This window comes from Microplitis mediator, chromosome 3 (genome assembly GCF_029852145.1).
Source record: "Microplitis mediator isolate UGA2020A chromosome 3, iyMicMedi2.1, whole genome shotgun sequence".
Classification (NCBI taxonomy): domain Eukaryota; kingdom Metazoa; phylum Arthropoda; class Insecta; order Hymenoptera; family Braconidae; genus Microplitis; species Microplitis mediator.
Window position 1 is genome coordinate 17,889,264 of NC_079971.1, and position 21,198 is coordinate 17,910,461.

The following is a 21,198-nucleotide window of genomic DNA, read 5'->3' on the forward strand; positions in this document are numbered from 1 at the left end:
TAGGGTGAGCCACATGAAAGCATAATAATAATAATAAAAAAAATAACAATAATAATAGATTTGACTTTTTGAGATGCTTAACTTTGTTAGGTTAGAGTTTACTTAATTGGCGGGAAAAACCAGTTGTAAAGACGCACAAAGTGTTATTCACTTGAACTGTTTTTCATTACCTAAACTTGTAAATTAAAAATATAAATATTGGGTAATATTTTATTATTCATAACGCAAAATGTCAAGCCCAATGAAACCACCTGCAACACCACGAAATCTTAATGATGAAAGTCCAAGAAACGATTCACCCAGAGTTCAACCTAGAACTCCGACTTCTGCTTTGGCTTCCAATCATAATACACCGAGTAAAACTCCAAGTAAGCAAGGTTGGTTTATTTTTGTATTTAAAAAATTTTATTTTTTAATAGTTAAGCCAAAAAGGTGTACCGTCAACTGATCCCAACAATTTCATACCACGACAAGTGATCCCTACAAATTGATTCTACATCTGATCCCATCGTCAATTGATTTTTATCAACAACTATTTAACATAATTAAAATTTTTAAATTAATAACAATGAATTTTAATCACTCATGTCATAGTAATGAATTAATAACGAATGATTTTATGAAATTGTCAGTGGGATCACTTGTCGGGGATCAGTCGTCATGGAACTGTCATAAAGTAACAGCATCCGAATATTTGCTATACTGAATTTACCGATAAACCATGGAAACCTCAAAAAAAATATTTGTAGCGTTTTCTTAAATATCAAAATATTGTAATTCTGTATTTTCAAAAATTTTCATACGTTTTTGAGAATAGTTGTTTTGAACTTTTTATTTATTTTATGAGTGCAACAGAGATAATTCCATTCGCTTTTTCGATTGTGAGAAAAAAGGTGGATGACATTTTACCTTCAGTCTCTGATGATATTTGATAGCATTAATAGATTCTGTTTTAAAAAGTCAAAATTATAAAATATTTTATTTATCCAGTCCTATGTAGGGGAACAGTTGGCATAAACGAGTAGGGTAGGCAAAACGGGGTACTCTAAAAATTTTATAAAAAAAAAATAATTTATATTTTAAATGGTTTTTAAACACTTTAAACAGCAATCACTTTTGTAAATATAATTGAGCGTTATTTTGAATTGTTTTTATTAAAATTTTTCAAAAATCAATTGTCATTTGACAAATATTATTGACTTTTGTTTTATGATAAAAAATATTAAAAATTTGTTTTTCTTCTTTTGTATCCAATAATCATGCAAAATATAATTTTTCTTCACATAAATTACTTGCAAAAAAGCTTAACTCAATCAAATTCATTTAAAATCCAGAAGTTTTTTTTTTTATCTTTTTTTGGGGGTACCATTTTGCCCGCAAAAATGAAAAAAATTTTTTTTTTAACGGTAATTGAAAATTTTTTCTATTTACTTTGAATATCATTAAAAATAAAAGATTTAGTGTATTTGAGTCCTCGAAAACTTGGTATTTTCTTAAGAACCCCGTTTTGCCCGTTCCTGCGCTATAAAAATTTTGAAAAGTTATTAACTTACAATCATTACCATAAAGTGCAGTCATATAATAAACTAGCGGTTATCACAAAATTCTAGTTTTATTAAAAAAATTTATTCTTTTTATTTTTGTGTTGTTTCAAAATTCACAAATATTTCAATGAACTTCCAATGAAATAACTTTCGTCGTGTCCCAATTTTTCTATGAATTACTCATGGGCGAAAAAAAAGTGTAACTTCATTGAGAATTTACTGTAAATGTACTCAAGTAATGAATTATGATTTTGTCACTTTTTTTTTGCTTCCTCAGTCATCTGAATAAGGATCAAAACATTTTTTATTATTATTATTTTATTAAAAACAATTTTTACTACATTGTAATTCCGAGTTTTGACGAACATTAATGACTGTGATGATTAAAAAAATGTCAAAATTGATACTTGAAAAATCAAATATTTGATTGATAGTGGGTTGAATTCCAAATTGAATGTTAGAATTTAAGGCATGTTCAATGTACGTATATTACTATGGATTAAATTGTTTTAGTGCAGAATTCCGATCAGAAAAACGAAGACGTAAATTTATGATAAAAAAATTATATAAAAACAAATGGCAGAATGTTTGAAATTAAAATTTTTTTGCTATTGGAATTAATAATTTATTTATCCTCAGTCATTAAAAAATTATGACTGTAAGAATATTAGGATTAAAATTTACAAAATTTTATTCGTAATATTTTAAGTTAAAATTTCAATAAACTTCATTTTGCTTCAAATTCTTCCATAATTGTAATATTTATCATTAAGATACAAAAATTTTCAAAAACCCAAAAATTTTCTGACACGAATTATAAAATATTTTTTACAGGTTCATCATTGGTCTCGACTCCTCAAAGATGGGGAACTCGAAGAACTCAGGAAACAATTGCAGCCTCATCAGAAGGACCTTCTTCACATCCTCCTACATCTCCACATCGGATTTTGCAAACAAGTCCCATTGCTGGAGGCATGAGCGAGATAGATCTTTCTTCTCCTCTCAATTATGGAACTCCAAGTTCTCTTAGTTCTGTTCGAACTCCTCGAAGTGGAATCAGAGGAACTCCAATCAGACAGAGACCGGATATTCGAACTGATAAGAGACTGCGACAAGTGAATTTATCTGAACCTGTTAGTTTTTAATACTTTATTTATTTTTTATTGGTACAAATATTTTTATATACTTATTATTTTATCAATTTTGTTTTTATAAAGATTTTGGAGGAAGAAAATATACAAAGAAGTTCGGAGAGTGAGCCAGCTGGACCACAGCTGGTTATTTGGGGAACAAATGTCGTAGTAAATCGTTGTAAACAGCAGTTTAAACATTTCATTCAACGTTTTATTGATCCTGAAGCTGAAAATGACGAATTACCAGATTCATTAAATTTGACAGAGCCTTTGTATCTTCAAAAGCTTGTAGAAATCCATACGTTGGAAGAGCCATATTTAAATATTAATTGCGCTCATTTAGAGAGTTTTGATCAACAATTATATCAGCAGTTAGTTTGTTATCCGCAAGAAGTTATTCCCACCATGGATATGGCTGCTAATGAAATGTTTTTTGAAAAATATCCCGCAGCAGTGCTAGAACATCAGATTCAAGTGAGACCATTTAACGTTGAAAAAACTAAAAATATGCGACTTTTAAATCCTGAAGATATTGACCAACTGATAACCATAACTGGAATGGTAATAAGAACATCTAATGTATTACCGGAGATGAGAGAAGCATTTTTCCGATGTATTATTTGTTCATTTTCCACAACGGTGGAAGTTGACAAAGGAAGAATTTCCGAGCCAACTGTTTGCAGTCATTGCAACAATAATTACTGTTTTACACTGATTCATAATCGCAGTCATTTTTCTGACAAGCAAATGATTAAACTTCAAGAATCTCCTGATGATATGGCTGCTGGCCAAACGCCACACACTACCGTTTGTTTTGCTCACAATGATTTAGTTGATGCTGTATCTCCTGGTGATCGTGTTGCTGTAACTGGAATTTACAGAGCCATTCCTATACAAATAAATCCAAGAATTTCTAATGTGAGAGCTGTATATAAAACATACATTGATGTTGTTCATTTTAGGAAACAAGATTCCAAAAGGTGAGTACGATCTTAATTACAACAGGTAACATTTTTTAAATTTAATTAAATATTAATAGGTTGTATGAGCAAGAAGACGGAAAGGATCACGCATTTCCACCTGATAGACTCGAAATACTTAAGAAACTTTCACAATTAGACGACGTTTATGAACGATTAGCTCGTTGTATTGCACCCAGTATTTATGAAAATGAAGACATCAAGAAAGGTATTCTGCTACAACTTTTTGGCGGTACAAAGAAAACTCATACTACATCTGGGCGAAGTCATTTTCGATCTGAGATTAATATATTATTGTGTGGAGATCCTGGTACCAGTAAATCTCAGCTTTTACAATTCGTTTTTAATTTAGTACCACGTTCACAATACAGTAGTGGAAAAGGTTAATTTTATATTCAATATATAAATCATAATTCATAATAAAGTTAAACTTTTAGTAACAAAAAAAAAAAAATGTTTTACATGATACTGAAGTTAGCAAACGGCTCATAATTTTTAAATTTATCAAATTTTCTATACGTGCATTTTTTTTTTTTTTCTAGTAAATGAATTGTTGAAAAAAAATTCGAAAATTATTAATTGTCTGCTAGCTTCAGGATCATATATTTTACAATTATTATTAATTATTATTATTTATGATTTTTAGGCTCCAGTGCAGTCGGTTTAACAGCTTACGTCACAAAAGATCCGGAAACCCGCCAATTAATTCTTCAAACTGGTGCACTAGTTCTTGCAGATAATGGAATTTGTTGTATCGATGAGTTCGATAAGATGAATGACAGTACTCGTTCAGTATTACATGAAGTTATGGAGCAGCAGACTTTGAGTATTGCTAAAGCCGGAATCATTTGTCAATTAAATGCTCGAACGAGTATTTTAGCAGCTGCAAACCCTTGTGAGTCTCAGTGGAATAAAAACAAAACGGTATGCAAATTACTTAATTTAATATACAATAGAGTGTTCCGTTTGGAACGACTACTTTTTTTCCACTCCCACTTCAAGATATTGTTTTAGACATTGATAAAAAAAATTTCCTGAAAGTTACAGCTTTTAGTTTTAATTTTAAGAACTTTACATTCGATTTTGAAGTTTTCCCATTTAAATTATAGGAAAGTTTAGGATTTTTTTAAATTCTATATAGCTCAGCCGCATTTCAAATTATCGGGTCGCAATTGGCGGCATTTTGTTGGTAATTCAATGCTCTTCAAAAGTCTTCTTAGTAATTTTACTGTGATTCTAATTGTTTTATCTTTATTGGTTCTGAAAATCATTTTTTTAATGATTATTTGAGTTTTCGATTGATATTGACTGAATAACGAAATTTACAGTAAAAATGCAGATGTCGATGTTTTAGAAAATTTGATTCTCCACAAAAAAGGTCCTCTTAGTTAAGTGGCTCAAGTTCTTCGTTCACATGATTTTATTTATTTACGTTTTCAGCAATTTACAAATTTTACAATTACATTTACGTTATCACAGTGCGAATAAAACAAAAAAAAAACTACAATAAATAACAGATGATCTTGAGGAATAATTTACTAAAAAATAAATAACAAATTATTTGAATATACTAATTGTTCTTAATTGTTAGACTCAGCTTTCACTATGGTTTTCATTTCCACTTGAATTGACTTTGAATGAATTATGACCCACCAAAGAAATTTACATTTTTTGAGTATTCATTGACTAGTCCAAATATTCTGTTCCTGGGTCCGTTTTGTATAAATGACTTATTGGAGTATGGTACTTCTAAAAGTCTATTTTCCCTTAGAGTCTTATTCGGGATGTTAAACTTGATATCTGACAATATTTCTGGAGAATCAATCATATTGTTTACTGTCTTGAAAAAGAAGGTTAAATCTGTTAGTACGCGTCTTTCGGATAATTTCATGATCCCCAAACTGGTCTTCACATCTTCAGCATTCATCACTACACCTTTTGCCTTCCAATACTTGACTATACACTTGATGAATAGATTCTGGACAGCCTCCAGTCTTTCAACGTGTACCGCATAATGCGGTGACCAGATAACCGTGCCATATTTCAATATGGGTCCAACTAATGTCATATACAGTTGTCTCAAGGATGACAACTGTTTGAAATCTTCTCCTAGCCTTATTATACAACCTAATACACTTTTCGCTCTAGCTATCACATTATCCACTTGACTGATAAAGTTCAATTTATTGTTTACTAAGATTCCTAGATCCTTCATCAATTCTAGCTCCTCCAGACGCGAATCGCCAATAAATTATTGCGCTTAATATTTTATGCTTGCACCTCGTGAATAGACCATAACACCGCATTTCTTGGCTTTCAGCACCAACCCTTTTTTACTGCACCACTTGGTTAACTCGAAGATGTCCTTTTGCAATATCCTTATATCTTGCTCTGAAAATCTTCATATCATCAGCAAATAACTCATGATCGGACTCCAATACCTCCATTATATCGTTGATGTTAAGGATAAAGAATTTTGGACCAAGATGTGATCCCTGAGGCACTCCCAGCTTTGCAACATATGGTCTAGATTCAGTATTTCCTATTTTAATCTTGAGAGCTCTGCTTTTCAAAAGCGACCTAAACCACTTTATTGCACTATCTCTTACTCCAATATCCTCCAGGATTCCTATCAGTACATCTGGGTCCACAAGGTCAAACGCCTTGCTAAAATCTGTGCATATCGTGTGCACTTCATAAGCCTTATTGATGGCATCTAGGACTTTATTAATGTATGTGTACAAGTTGGTCACCATGATATTCGTCACTATTTTTTTTAGCTCTATGGTATTTTGCGTTGTTATTGGTTACTCAATTTTGGAGATGACTTTGTAAAAAAATTTTTGACTTATAGTTTATACTTGGTGTAATTTTGAAATCAAAACTTGAAATGCGTCATCGAATTCCAATAGTTTTTAAGTAATCGAATGTTTTATTTATAGTTTCAATATAATATTTACACGATTAAATTCAAATATGAACACGAAAAAAAACTTAAATCAAGAAGAATTTACTCATATGTTCTTAATTCTGATAAAAATGCATTGCCTGTAGAAATTGATGACTTGATTAATGCAATTATTGTTGAAATAAGGAATACGAGCAACCTGCAGTCACTACGTGACTGCCCAAATATCACTACTTAATTTATAAAATACGCAGAAAAAAAGGGTTTCTTGCCGCAAAAAATTTTAATTTGCACCAAGAAATTTTATGCATTATGAATTAAATACAAAAATTGTCTTGGGGCGAGAAAAGATTTTTTTGGTCAAGAAATAATTCCTTGCACCAAGTAATTTTTTCTAGTTTTAAATCAATTTTTGTTTTCAATTTACAATGCAAAAAATTTCTTGGGGTAAGTAAAAATTTTCTTAAGTCGAGTAAAGATTTTTTGTGACACTGAATCCTTTTTTTTTCTATGCACACTTTTTTGGCTTTGAACAACTTCCTAAAACCAAAAGAGAGTATAAAAATCATTCATTTTGGAATAAGTAACGCGATATAAATAATGTAGCTATACATTCAGTGACATTCAGTCATATTTAGTGACAGAATAATTAAAGTATTAATTTATTTAAAGAAAATAAATACGATCGTCTTTTTACTCGCGTAATTTAAATTCAATTCGAATGATATAGATAAATCTATTTATCTCGATACTTGGCAATTAAAAAGAGTTTAAACTATGAAAAGGCACAAATTCAAGTCAATACCTATGTAATGATACCGATTTCAATAACATTAACTAATTCTATCATATAGATATGGCGGGAACAAAATTTTCCTTATGCTCTTAATAATATAAATTATACTTGAGTTTAGTAAAATTTTTTTGTTTGAATATTTCAGATCAAATCAACAAGTTTTCTTGAATTTAATTTTTTTCACCATATCTGCACCGAAAGTTTAAATTCCTGTCCGGTTAGAGGGAAGAAAGTCTTTCTTTTTTCTTATGAGAAAACAAATAATAAAAATAAGCGGATGCGCCATTCTTCCTATAAACAGAGGCACAAATTTAAACTTTCAGGTACAAATCTGGTGAAAAATTGTAGACACATTACGGAGGAAGGCAGGACCTCCCAATCCGCGTGTTTTCCACTCTCGTCCGGCTCGGGTAGGCAATTATACACGAGGCTTGGAATGTCCTACTTCTTTACTTCTCTACTTGAGTAAAGGAATTTGCAATTTACGAATTCGCTAATATTTGCCCGCGGCATTGGTCGAAATAAGCTTGTTTCGACTAGCAGTACAGACACTGAAACTTGAAGTTTCAAGGCTGATATTATGATAAAACACTTACATCTCCATGTACTTATATGAAATGAAAGTCTATTTAAAGTTTACATTTTTTTTTTAGACTCACTGATACGAATCGTAGAGTGAATTTATTAAATCAATAAATTTTTTTTATTTTCCATAATAGCAAAGCAATATGAGTAAAATATATGTTGAATAAATAAATAAATTAATCATTAATGCATTGAATTTTTTTGTTATTTGAGATTATTTTAATTGACTTGTGTTGATTTTTAATAATAGGTAGTTGAGAACGTCATGCTGCCCCACACTCTTATGTCTCGTTTCGATTTGATTTTTTTGATGCTGGATCCTCAAAGTGAACACTTTGATCGCAAACTAGCCAAGCACTTGGTCAGTCTTTATCTGGAAGATGAACCAGAACATGAAGATGAGTTATTTGACTTAAGTGTTTTGAGGGATTATATAGCTTTTGCGAAAGAACATGTCAAACCAACTTTAAGTGAAGAAGCACAGCAGAGACTAGTTCAAGCTTACGTAGACATGCGAAGAGTAGGAAGTGGCGTAGGACAAATCACGGCGTACCCAAGACAATTAGAATCGCTTATTCGATTATCTGAAGCTCATGCTAAAGTACGATTCAGTCATGTAGTTGAGATCAAAGATGTTGAAGAAGCTTGGAGGTAAGGAAATACATTTAGCATTTTAAGGCAGTATTTTACTTTGAGCGTTCGAGAAAAAACTATTTTTATGAACTTATAATGAGATTATGAATAAAGATATACATGTAGGATTTATTAGGCCTAATAAATATACTATTGAAATATATTAAAAAAAAATTTTAATATATATTTTATATACTTTTAACATACAAAAAAATATTTCAAATACAATGCCTCGATTAGTCGGTGGGTCTGCGCTTCGTGTTAGAATTTCAAAAATGGACAATCTGAAACAGAAAAGCTTCGAATTTTTAGATTCACTATATCACTAGCAACCGGCTGAACTAGAATTTTTAATGTACATGCAAAAATAACAAAAAGGCGGCGAAAAACAAAAAAAAATAAAGCAATTTTTTCCCGCCATTTTGTTATTTTTGCATGTACATCGAAAATTCTAGTTCAGCCGGTTGCTAGTGAAATAGTGAATCTAAAAATTCCAAAATTTTTTGTTTCAGATTGTCCATTTTTGAAATTTTAACACCAAGCGCAGACCCACCGATTAATCGAAGCATTGTATTCGAATTATGTTTTTGTATCCCTGGTAGAAATTTTTCGGAATTTTCTCTGAAAAATTCAGTTCTAAAGTTTTAAAGACTTTTTCAGAGTTTTTCAGAGAAACGTCCGAAAAAATTCCTCCAGGGATGTTAAAAGTTTAAAATGTATAATAAAATTATTTCAAATGTATTTTAATGGTGTATTTATGAAGACTAACAAACCCTACATGGATAACTGTATTCATAATCTTATTAAAAATTCATAAAAAATAGCTTCTTTTCGAGCGCTCAAATACTGCTTTAATATTTCGATATCTTAATTACGAAGAATGAATTTTTACATTTAGACTTCACCGTGAAGCTCTTAAACAGTCGGCTGTAGATCCTTTGAGTGGAAAAATTGATGTTAGCATTTTAACGACTGGAGTTTCCGCTGCAGCTAGGAAACGTAGAAATGAAATAGTAGATGCTCTTAAAAAATTGATCGCATCCAAAAGAAAAGTTCCTACGTTAAATTATCAGAAATTATTTACTGAGTTGAAGGAAACTATGCAAATTGTAATTAAATTATTTATTTTACAAATATTTTTATTTTTTAACTATTTGTTTATTTATTATTTTCATTTTGTTTTGTTTTTGTTTTTTAGTTTGTGACTCGTGACATGTTTGAGGATTCCTTAAAAGATCTTCAAGATCATGGCTTTATAAACGTGGTTGGAAGGAACACTATCCGTATTTGTACTGATGTTACTATTTAAATTTTAATTTATCACTATTTTTTCAATATTTTTTATAATTAACAGTAAACTTCCGTTTGTAGTTTTCCCAGATTTAATAGACAATAAATATTTCACTGGATTTTTTTAACTTAAACTTTGTTTACTATTCAAATTATTCAATTTATTTAGTCATACTATGTTTTATTATTGATAATTATCAAAAGTACGATATATAATTCAGCTATTGGATGTTTTTTTATTTCATCTTTTTATAAAGAAAAACCACTGTTTCGATGTCAAAGCAGCTTATATATAGTAATTATTGTGCCGCGACTATTAAACCGAAGACAGTTCAACCGCGACAGTTCAACCGACAAAAAATCCCTGATAAGGGTGTTCAGGTTATTTTCAGTTGAAGTGTCGTTCGGTTGAAGTATCGTCGGTTGAACTGTCTTCGGTTTAATTGTTACAGAACCGCAATTATATACTGCTAAGTGTGGGGTGGGAAAAATTAAAAAAAAAATTTAGAAACCCGCTGATCCTATAGGCCAGCCCCGAAATTTCCCGCTGTTTTCGAGTTCAAAGAGCTCTTTTTTCGTACATATATTTACGTAGAAATACACCATCTGGACTAAATAATTGAATTTGATGATTGTGGTACCACTATTTGGCAGTCTGTATTTGTTGCAACATCCCATGGATAATCAAATTCTCCATCGTTCTTATCGTGTTTACCGAATGCTAATATAAATTCACCTTTCATTGTAAAAATCTATATAAAAAAAAAGATTAATTATCTTAGTAATCATGCTGTTTCTCTATCTGGAGTCATAAATGTATTAATTACTTGAACCCGATGATTGCCTTTGTTGACTACGACGATACGTTGCCATTCATCGACAGCAACTCCTGCTGGTCTGTCAAATTGCCCTGGACTTTTTCCTTCTACTCCAAATTGTCTCACTAGCCTACCATTTTGATAAAATATTTGAATACAATGATGTATCTTATCAGTAACAATAATATTTCCATCTTTTTCACAAGCAACACCCCAAGCTCGAGGCAAGAGATCAGGTTCTGCATTACTGTTTCTAATTACAAGACATCTCAAGAAATGATAAATAATCCTGTATATCTACGATAACTGGACCATTAACGGATGGTAACGGTCTCCCGGGTGCACCCGACTGAGAAGAATGAAGTAAACTGCCACGGCCTTTAAGAGGTCTACCATCACCTATGGATCCAATAGAATTCAATTTAATTCTACCGAAGTTGCTAATCACACACAAAATATTATCTGCTGTTGCAGAAAATGATATCCTATGATTTTTGACTGATGCATGAAGGAAATGGTTGTTTTTAATCTTCAATATCTGAAAAAAATGTAGATTAGATATTAACTACTAATTTTAGAGCAAAATTTAATTAAAATCTAGAAACCAGCTGACCCTGCAGGCCAGCTCCGAAACTTCCCGCTGTTTTGTCAAACTACATATTCGAACGTCAATAAGCGGTTTTTAAATTTTTGTTCACGATTTTGCTTACACGGAAAAAAATAATCGGTAGCTGCTACCGATTGGCAATCGGTAACGAAAATTAATCGGTAACAGCTGCCGATTATTTCAGTAACGGCTACCGACTATTTCGGTAAGAGCTACCGGAATAATCGGTAACAGCTACCGAAATAATCGGTAGCGGCTACCGATTATTTTTTTCCGTGTATTGAAATCAATGAATTTAGACAAAAATCAATAAATACGATTAAAATAGATAGTTAAATGACTTTTTAATCTGACCAGAGCGTTAATATATCAAATTCCCGAGAAATGTGTAAAAAACAGTGATTATTCTTATATTTTTTCGATAATATTACATAAACTAACGAAACAATTTCCATAAAATCTGTAGTGGTCGAAAGAGTCTATAAAATAGTAGACTCGGTTCAATGTTAGGTACATTTGATAAATTATACAGTGAGTTATCCTGGAAAAATGGGGACGATTGTTATCTTTTTAATATTTCATCGCCGATATCTTGAATTAACAGACCGATTTTGACGTTTAAGTTGGCATTCGACGGAGTTTTTTAGTTTCTCACGCTGAAATTTTTTTTTTTAAATAGTCAATTGAACGTTTTTGATTTTATTCGGAAAACACACTTTTTTGAAATTTATCGTTAACGATATCTTGAACAAATGATTCAAATTTAATGGTTGAGATGACATTCGACGCGGCTTAAAGAGTTTTAAAGCTGATACACTGAAAGAAAAAAATAGTTTTCTGAACTATAAAAAACATAGTTGAATGAGACCTCCACTATTAACTGCAGTTTCGTTAACTGATATGATATTAGTTAACAGTAACAGAAAAGTATAGTTAAGGTGACTATTTAGTAGTAAATTTAACAGTTTTTTATTCAGCATGTCAAGAAGAAAATTGTTATGACAACCATACTAATATGGTTAGGAAGCTTAATTTGATATAATTATTATCACAGTATAAATATAGTAATCACTATTAAGAATTTATAGTTTTAGCTACTATATTAGTTCAGCACCTTCAATTATTCCAACAATGATAAATTCAAAAGATTTTATTTAAAAAAAATTTTTTTTATTCTAAATTCAAGTAAAGTACAAGGGTAATTACTATTATACTGCATTAACATATATTAATATCATACCAATAGCTCGCTCTTCTCTCAGAGAATTGAATTTTCGCCACTACCCTACGGAGGATTCGAACCCAACACCTAACACACTAGACGCGCGAGAGACGACCGATAATTTTTTTTTTTTGAATAAAGTTTATTTGCTTTTATGTGATCTTACATTTCTTTTACAATATATACTATTGCTTAATTTAGCCGCAATGAACTTGAAAAAATAGCTAATACAATGACTTAGGACTGTTGGTAAGTTGCTGGTCCCTAGGTGGGCGGCTGAAAATTTTTTCTATTTACTACAAATAAAAAAAAAAAAATTTATTTAACGTATTTGACATAAACATATTATAAAATTATTTTAAAAATATTGACAATATATCCTGGAAATATTTTTAAAAAAGTTTGGTGTTGATAACATATACAATTTATTTTGTACACGATAATTTTTTTTCATAACTTTTACAAGTGACAATAGTCTAATGTAAATAATTAAGTTGGATACGACATATGCAACATGGAGAATAAAATCCAATAATATTTGTTATTTTTTAAATTAAATTACTATTTCACCGAAGCAAACTTGAAACGGTAAAAAAAAAGAAATTTTATTAAATGAACAAAAAATTATGATCGCTTAATCCTGTATAATGCAATATAATAATTTTATCTTACTGTTCTCAACTACACGCATACGTTTGTCTTCAAACTTTTGACAATCGTTAATACATTAGGCGAACTATTTATTAATGGTTTTATTAATCACCATTTTAATGTTAATTAAAATAACGTATCACAGTTCAATCGATCTGCGTATTAGTAGTTAAAGAAACTATTTATGCGTAGTGAAAAACGGTGACTACATTATCATGACAGAACTCTGCAGAGTAGTTGCGTTAACTATTAAAAGCAGTTACAGGAACTATTGGATGATAAACAAACTAATATAGTCACTGGTACATTCTTTCTTTGTGGTGGTGAACTAAAAAAGTATTGCTATTATTATTGCTGAAGTATAAGTTCTGAGAAATAATATTAAATAGTTACCATAACAAAACAAAAAATCGGTCTGTCAGTTGACCCTGTGGGCCAGCCCCAAAACTTTCCGCTGTTTTCGAGCTCAAGAACCTCGAAAACATTATTGTGAATACATTTTCGAGCTCTTCGAGCTTGAAAATACGTTTGTATGCTGTTGTTTTCGAAAAAAAACGTTTTTTACCATTTTTTCTCCAACGATATCTCTCAAACGAATTAACCGATTGAGACGGTTGAGGTGGCAATCAACGCGTTTTATCAAGTTCTAAAGCTGATCAAATTTTGAAATTGATTTATCGAGTCAATTTTGAGATATTTCAAAAAAACTAAAAAAAAAAATTTTTTTAATTCTTTCGACAACGGTTTCTCTTGAACGAATGAACCGATTTTGATGGTTGAGGTAGTATTCGATGCGGCTTATAAAGCTCTAGAACCCAGTCCATTTTGGAATCAATCCATCGAGCACATTAAAAGTTATCCAAAAAAAACATTTTTGGAAAAACTTTATTTTTGGAATATCTCTGAACGAGCCCTACCGATCAAGCTCAATTTTCTTTCAGCTTCAAGGTATTGACAAGCCGCGTCGAATGACACCTTAAAGTTCGAAATCGGTTCATCCGTTCAAAAGATACAGGTATTTACATACGTACGTATGTACATACATACATACATACACTCGGACATCATCTTGAAATTAGTCAGAATAGCTTCCTAGGACCTCAAAACGTCGACATCTGATGAAAATTCGATTTTCATAAATCGGACCTTAAACCAATAACTTCCCGAATTTTTGAAAATTTACAATTTTCTTAGCGGGAAGTTAAAAATCTGGGCGTCGGTTGACCCTGCGGGCCAGCTCCAAAACTTCCCGCTGTTTTCGAGCTCAAGGAGCTTGAAAACATAACTGTGAATATATTTTCGAGCACTTCGAGCTCAAAAATGATATTGCCTGTGATTATTTTTTTGTGAGCTTTTCAAGCTCTAACAAGTTACGTTTTATGCTAAAGTTTGAAAATTTAAGAATTAAAAGTCATTAATGAAGAAGCGGTTATTAAATTTTTATTCCCGATTATGTTCAATTAAATGAATATAGTGAAGCAGAAATCAATATCACGGATCAAAATCAAGATTTGAATGAGTTTTGATTTAGGTCAGAGCAATAATATATGAAATATTTGAGACAAATATTAAAAACTGTGTTTTTTAAATTTTTTGCTGATAATATGATTTAAACTAAAGAACAAGTTAAATTACATCATATGATAATCGAAAGAGACTATAAAGAGGAAGAGTTGGTATGATTTCAGACACATTTTAGTACATTATATTTTGATTTCTCCGGAAAAAATAACATTTTATGTTATTTTTTTAACGTTTCAGCGCCGATATCGTTTGAACTAAATAACCGATTTTGACGTTTGAGACGGCAATCGACGCATATTTTATCGAGTTCTAGAGCTGATTAGATTTTGAAATTGTTTGGTTGAGTTGTTTCAAAGATATTCGCGAAAAACCGTTTTTTTCCATTTCTTTCTCTAACGATATCTCTCGAACAAATTAACCGATTGAGATGGTTGAGGCGGCGATCGATGCGTTTTATCTATAAGTTTTAGAGCTGATTAGATTTTGAAGTCGATCGATCAAACCGTTTCTGAAAAATAAAAAGAAACCTAAAAAAAATAATTTTTTTTTTCATAATTCGCGAATATTTTCGATTCTACTCGATCAAATGATCTGAAATTTTCAGGAAAGTTGATGGCCAACGAGCTCTTTCGATTGCCACCTTAACCATTCAAATCACACACCCACATGCACACATACATACAGACACTCGGACATCATTCTGAAAATAGTCAGAATAGCTTCCTAGGACCTCAAAACGTCGACATCTGATGAAAACTCGATTTTCGAAAATCGGGGTGAAAACAATAACTTCCCGAATTTTTTGAAAATCATCGATTTTCTTAGCGGGAAGTTAAAAATTTTTGTAATGCTTAGTTGATATTACGACTTTCAAATAGGTTCGGGCTCTATGATATGGTATAAGAAATTATAAATATTAGTTAAGATTACTATTTTTTCATACTCATCCTTTTCTAGTTACCACAACTATGCAATTTTCTCTCAGTGTAAAATTTTGGAATCAATCCATGGAATAAGTAAGAAGATATTTAAAAAACCTTTTTTCAAAAATTTTATTGTTCTAATAACTCCGAACATATTGTACTGATGAAGCTTAACTCTTTACAGATTATAAGAATTAATAGTTCACTTCGATTGCCACCTCAACAATCTAAATCGGTTAATCCGTTTAAAAGTTATAGAATATTTACATACATACTGGAGGGTGGGGCAGAGTGGCCCCCTAGGGCAGAGCGACCCCCCTGAAATTTTGATAAAAAAAAATTTTTTTTTCGTCTAATCACTATAAATCCGATATATTTCCGCATTTTTAGCCCTACTCATAACACTTAGGACAAAATGGACCAGCCGAAAATTCTGAAAAAATGATTCTTTCATATTTTGGTCGTCAAAATATAAAAAATTTAATATATTAATCCATTTTGTAGCTGATTCTCTATAGCTGGAGCAAATTCGGCCACTAAAAATATTCGAAAATAATAATTTATTTTTTAATTGATAACATTTTTTAAATAATTCAAAATGGTCTGTAATATCAAAAATCAAAAAACACGTTTTTTGGGTTCAAAATAATGACAAATAAGAAATATAGAATTGTTTTTTTTGTTTATTAAATAACAATTAGTAATTTTAATTTGTAATTTTAATTGTTTTCTAGTGTATAGCCGCAATTACGGCCTTGTACACTTTTTGCCTTTAAATCGTAACTGCTTTACTTTTTTCCTGCTTTTCATTGTGCGACTTGTGCTTATACTGTTCTGTACCATTACGGTGACACCCTACCCCCCACCTTGGCTGTGGGAGTAGGCAACGAAGCATGGGCCAGGTCTGGCAACCAGGCTTGGCCCGAGATTATCATGCCAGGCTTCTACCAAGGCTGGGCCAAGACTGGCTTACAAGCCTGGCCCAAGGTTCTACAAAGTTGGGCCAAGTCTGGGCCCGTGGTACTTTTCTCTCTGAGTTATCTTGAAAATAGTCAGAATAGATTCCTAGGATCTCAAAACGTCGAGATCTGTTGAAAACTTGGTTTTGGAAAATCGGACCAAAACCAATAACTTCCCTTTTTTTTTTTGAAAATTTTCAATTTTCTTAGTGAGAAGTTAAAAAAGTACTTCGATACAGTGTGTGTGTGTGTGTGCACGCGCGTGTGAGTGTAATGTGCACAAATTAAGATGCCAACATCACGTTGAAAATATCGAGACTTAAATTTTTATGTTCTTGCAGTTAAATTTGTCTTACTGAATAACTTTAAATACAATTCGTCAAAATTCTTTAGAAATAAAATCTTTTGACAAAATATAAATTTTTACTTATTTAGCAGTTTAAATTTAGCTACATTTACCCAGCAGCTTGTCACTCAAGTACCTGGATTTATGGCTTTCTGACCTTGGATATCATAAAAACCAGATGCAGGTAGGACCTGAGCGACCTAAGTTATACGCCTGCATTCAAAGGGGCTTCAACGACTACCTTGTTGTCTTATTTGTTTTTTTACTTTGGACTAATACTTTTAAAATTTGCCGCAAAGAAAATGGAAAATTTTCAAAAGAGGAAAGTTATTGGTTTCGGTTCGATTTTCGAAAACCGGAATAGATCTCGACGTTTTGCGGTCCTGGAAAGTTATTCTGATTATTTTCAAGATGATGTCTGAGTATGTTTGTGTGCATTAGGGTGTCGGTTATTTTCCAAATTAGGTTTTTTTACTTGACCATTAGATAAATCATTTATTTGTGATCCAAAAAAAATAAAAAAGTTTATTACAGTGCCGTTTAACCCTGCCTAAGTAATGATACTTCCCCATTTCAGTACAATGAGAAAAATTTTATTACTCGCTTAAAAATAAATTTACAGCTATAACCAATACATATTTTTGTAGGAAATTCACTGCTCTGCAAAAATAAAAATGTCTCTTATGTTTTTTTCGTGAATTCAACTATTCCAGAGATGCTGTAGCTCAAAGCTTGATTTATTTAAAGAAATTGGCGTTTTTGTTTGAAATTTCATTGTTCTCTAACCATAGATATGCAATTAAGCGCTATAAAAATTTTTTGTAGGAATTCTATCGCTCTTCAAAAAAGGTTTTTTACACTTTTTTTTGTAAATCCAACTATTTAGGTGACATCGAAGCTTCCCGATTAGAAATTACTTTGGAATCGTTCAGTGTATGTATCTGGTCTTCATTGAGTCCCAATGGGGCATTCCCAATAGGGAAATCCTTATGAGGTCCCAAACAAAACCCAATCGGGAAATCCCAAACAAAAATAAAATAATTCATGGTCAATATTTCCCAAGCTCTAAGTTGAGAGAAAACTTTCACAAGACATTTTAAAATTTAGCTCTAATGATATAAAAAATTCTTTATACTTCGAGCGAAAATATCTCTTAAACGGTTAGGTTTATTAAAAAACCATAAGACGCTTTTTTGTAGAGCGATGAATTTCCGAAAAAAAGTATATAGTGCGTAGGCATATAGTTCTTTGCTGAAGAGTTATAGGATTTTAAACAAAAAAAAACATTTTCTTTTAAATGTATCAAACTTAAAATTTCAATATCTCCTGAATGGTTGGATTCACGAAAACAACATAAGAGACCTTTTTTGAAGAGCGGTAAATTTCCTACAAAAATATATAGTAGTTATATCTGTACACTTATTTTTAAGCGAATAATAAAATTTTTCTCATTGTACTAAAATAGGAAAGTATCATTACTTAGGCAGGGTTAAACGACATCGTAATAAACTTTTTTTTTCTTTTTTTATTATTTTTGGATCACAAATGACTTAGATAAGGGACAAGTAAAAAAATCTAATTAGGAAAATAACCGATATTCTAGTGTGTATGAACATATGTACATATTTACGTTGTAAGTATTCTATAACTTTTGAACGAACAAACCGATTTAAATTTTTGACACGGCATTCGAAGCGACTTATCTCATTCTGGAAGAAATTTATTTTGATCGGTAAAGTTCGTTTTGAGTTATTCCAAAAATCAATTTTTTGAAAAAATTGTTTTTGAGGCTGACCTTCCCTAAGCTTTCCATCAAATCTAGTCTGAATCCACCCGGCCCTCTGCAACTTGAAGGCCATCTTGTGAACCCGTCAGCTGCTCCACTCTCTAAATTTGAAACAGTGACTTTTCACTGTTTCATAGTTTAGTTATAAGTATACCAAGTGGTATACTTATAACTGTGAAACAGTGTATATACACTACTTTTCAGTGGTTTTCACTGTTTCAGATTTAGAGAGCAGTAATTTCCGTGGTATTGTCCCATGAACTTTTTTTTTCTTAACTAATTTTATAAATGAATGGATTTTTTCAAAGTCCGTTTTCGATCGGCAAAATCCATTTGTTTAAAAAATTAGTTGACAAAAAAAAAAGTTCAGTGGACGATACCACAGAAATTCGTTCCGCGAAAAATCCACTCGATTGGCCGTATCGATATTTTATCGATTTTTTTTTTATTTTCAGTGAATATCTACCGTCAGATGCGTTTAGGCGGAGAGCGCGCGCATAAGGCAACTGGTCGTGCGAGAGGGAGAAGTCCGAGCGCCCGGCTTGTTTTTTTTTGCTATATCTCATGAAATACTCGAGATAAGAAAAAACAACTTTGACATCTTTTATGTGTATTTTTTGATTTTGAACATTTTTTTCCCAATAAACTTCTCCATGGAATTAACGGTTCAGGAGCTATATTGATTTAAACAATTAAATTGTTAGTAACAAACGTTTCCACAACTTTTGATCAAAATAGATTAGATTTTCGTGATCCCCGCCTCAAAATATGTGAGAATCAGATGCGAAAATCCATGGACATAAAAATTTATACGGACCTTCCTCTTCAGCCACAGGACTAATTAAAAGTCTTGACTTAAACATGTATTCAAAAGTCAAGATTTTCTTTTCAGTTTTTTTCTCGATACGAAAATTGTGATTCAAATGATCTTATAGTCTCAGGAGCTCTGTGACCATGAAAACACCGAGAAGTTTTGGGGTTGGTCCGCAGGGTCAACCGTTTTCCAGATTTTCAAAAAAAATATTTTATATTTATCATAAAAAATTTGCTAGTATTATTAATAATAGAATATTAGTACATACTGTGTTTCGTGAATAGTACTATATTTTCGAGATTTCAACGATGCATATATAAATTTTCCGGATTATATCTTATTTTCCCGCCAACGCTCATCACCCACGCTCTGCAAGTGTGGGCGTCACAGTGATAATGCGGTACAATGTTGTGGAGTTCATATAGTTTTGCTCTTGACATAACCTTGAATAGAAATTTCCCACGCAATAGTAAACGAGACGAGTCGATAGGGAGTCGGCGCAGATAGAAAATGTTTCGTTCATCGACATCGTCCTGGAATATCACGTCTGTTGATTGTTTTCTGTATAGTTTTTAAAAATAGTATGTTATTCATTGAATGGTACACTTTTGATACAAGTGTTTTATTTATAACTATTGCTGCAATTACAGCAGTAATTTTATTCATTTTTATTTTGAGCTCCTGAGTTTAAAAATTTTTTAAAGACTTAAAAAAAAAAAATTTCCAAAATTCAGCCTAAAATTTTATACTGACTAAATGTAGGATAATGTTTCAATGAATTATACGCAAAACAATTTTTTAAAATTTTGTATTATTAAATCTGTAAAAAAATATTTTTTGGGGATTCGAACTGATAAGCCCACGTAGCAAATTGAATTTCTTAAGTAAAAGGGTTTCGATGTCATATCTTTAAAATTACTAGAAAAAAAAGTTACGAAGCTATAAAGCTTGGGAGGAACCGAATTACATATTAAAATTTTTTTTCTATTTTATTGCAACTTAATGAAAAAAAAAAAAAAAAAAACGTTCTTAATTTTGATAACCGTCTTTTTAAAGGGAATTAAATTCGTGGTAAAAAATTCGTCATGCTATGTCTGTATAACACAAACAATAAAAAAATTTATAAAATTTCAGAGTTCGAGAATGAATTGAACGTACGTAATAAGCTATACAGATTTTATGGAGTGTTTGGGTGCTTGCGCAGGACTGCTCGGAGCATATTTATTTGTTTCACATTTACGTCTTCGTTTATTTGCTCAGAGCTGTTCTCTAAAACAATTGAATACACAGAAGATATCGTTTTCCGATTGAGCAATCGAACACGAAAATATATTTTATGTCTACGATTTTTTAATTCAAATTGTGAAACTCTTATTTTTTTCTATAAATTTTACGGACGAACACAGGAGTTTTTTTATTGAAAGCTAAATTTTATGTAAAAATTAGTAATCAATATTGAAAGTAATTTTTCTGACTCAAATTTTTAAGAAAAAAAAACCAAATAAATAATTTTATAGGTTTCTGTCGAATTTCCGAGAATCGAGTTTTCACCAGATGTTGACGTTTTGAGGTCTTAAGAAGCTATTCTGACGAATTTTAAAATTATGCCAGTGTCCGAGTGCATGTATGTACGTACGCACGCACATATGTAAACAGTTTGTAATTTTTTAACGGATTGA

General features: G+C 31.2%; 1 protein-coding gene and 1 long non-coding RNA gene across 3 annotated transcripts; one reads left to right on the forward strand and one right to left on the reverse strand.

Moving 5' to 3' along the window:
- Positions 1-84: 84 nt before the first annotated feature.
- On the forward strand, positions 85-9,940 carry LOC130665128 (DNA replication licensing factor MCM4). Of its 2 annotated transcripts, none has more exons than XM_057465411.1 (8): positions 85-368; positions 2,379-2,677; positions 2,762-3,657; positions 3,717-4,039; positions 4,304-4,581; positions 8,197-8,597; positions 9,478-9,688; positions 9,778-9,940. In XM_057465411.1, exons 1-8 carry the CDS (start codon positions 230-232, stop codon positions 9,886-9,888), a joined length of 2,658 nt encoding a protein of 885 aa, XP_057321394.1. In that variant the 5' UTR covers positions 85-229; the 3' UTR covers positions 9,889-9,940. The 2 variants fall into 2 exon arrangements, with proteins under 2 accessions (XP_057321394.1, XP_057321393.1); XM_057465410.1 differs by having other exon boundaries at positions 86-377.
- On the reverse strand, positions 9,934-19,984 carry LOC130665130 (uncharacterized). The gene is made up of 3 exons (XR_008989513.1): positions 19,788-19,984; positions 10,697-11,225; positions 9,934-10,621 (listed from the first exon to the last, which is right to left on the reverse strand). It is a non-coding gene; the product is annotated as an uncharacterized LOC130665130 (long non-coding RNA).
- Positions 19,985-21,198: the final 1,214 nt, after the last annotated feature.

Excerpts from the sequence above, each read along its gene's own strand:
- LOC130665128 (XM_057465410.1), top strand. The coding sequence starts at position 230 with ATGTCAAGCCCAATGAAACCACCTGCAACACCACGAAATCTTAATGAT. Across the intron at positions 4,040-4,303 it reads ACAATACAGTAGTGGAAAAG|GCTCCAGTGCAGTCGGTTTA; the intron begins GTTAATTTTATA and ends TATGATTTTTAG. Across the intron at positions 9,689-9,777 it reads TGAAGGAAACTATGCAAATT|TTTGTGACTCGTGACATGTT; the intron begins GTAATTAAATTA and ends TTTGTTTTTTAG.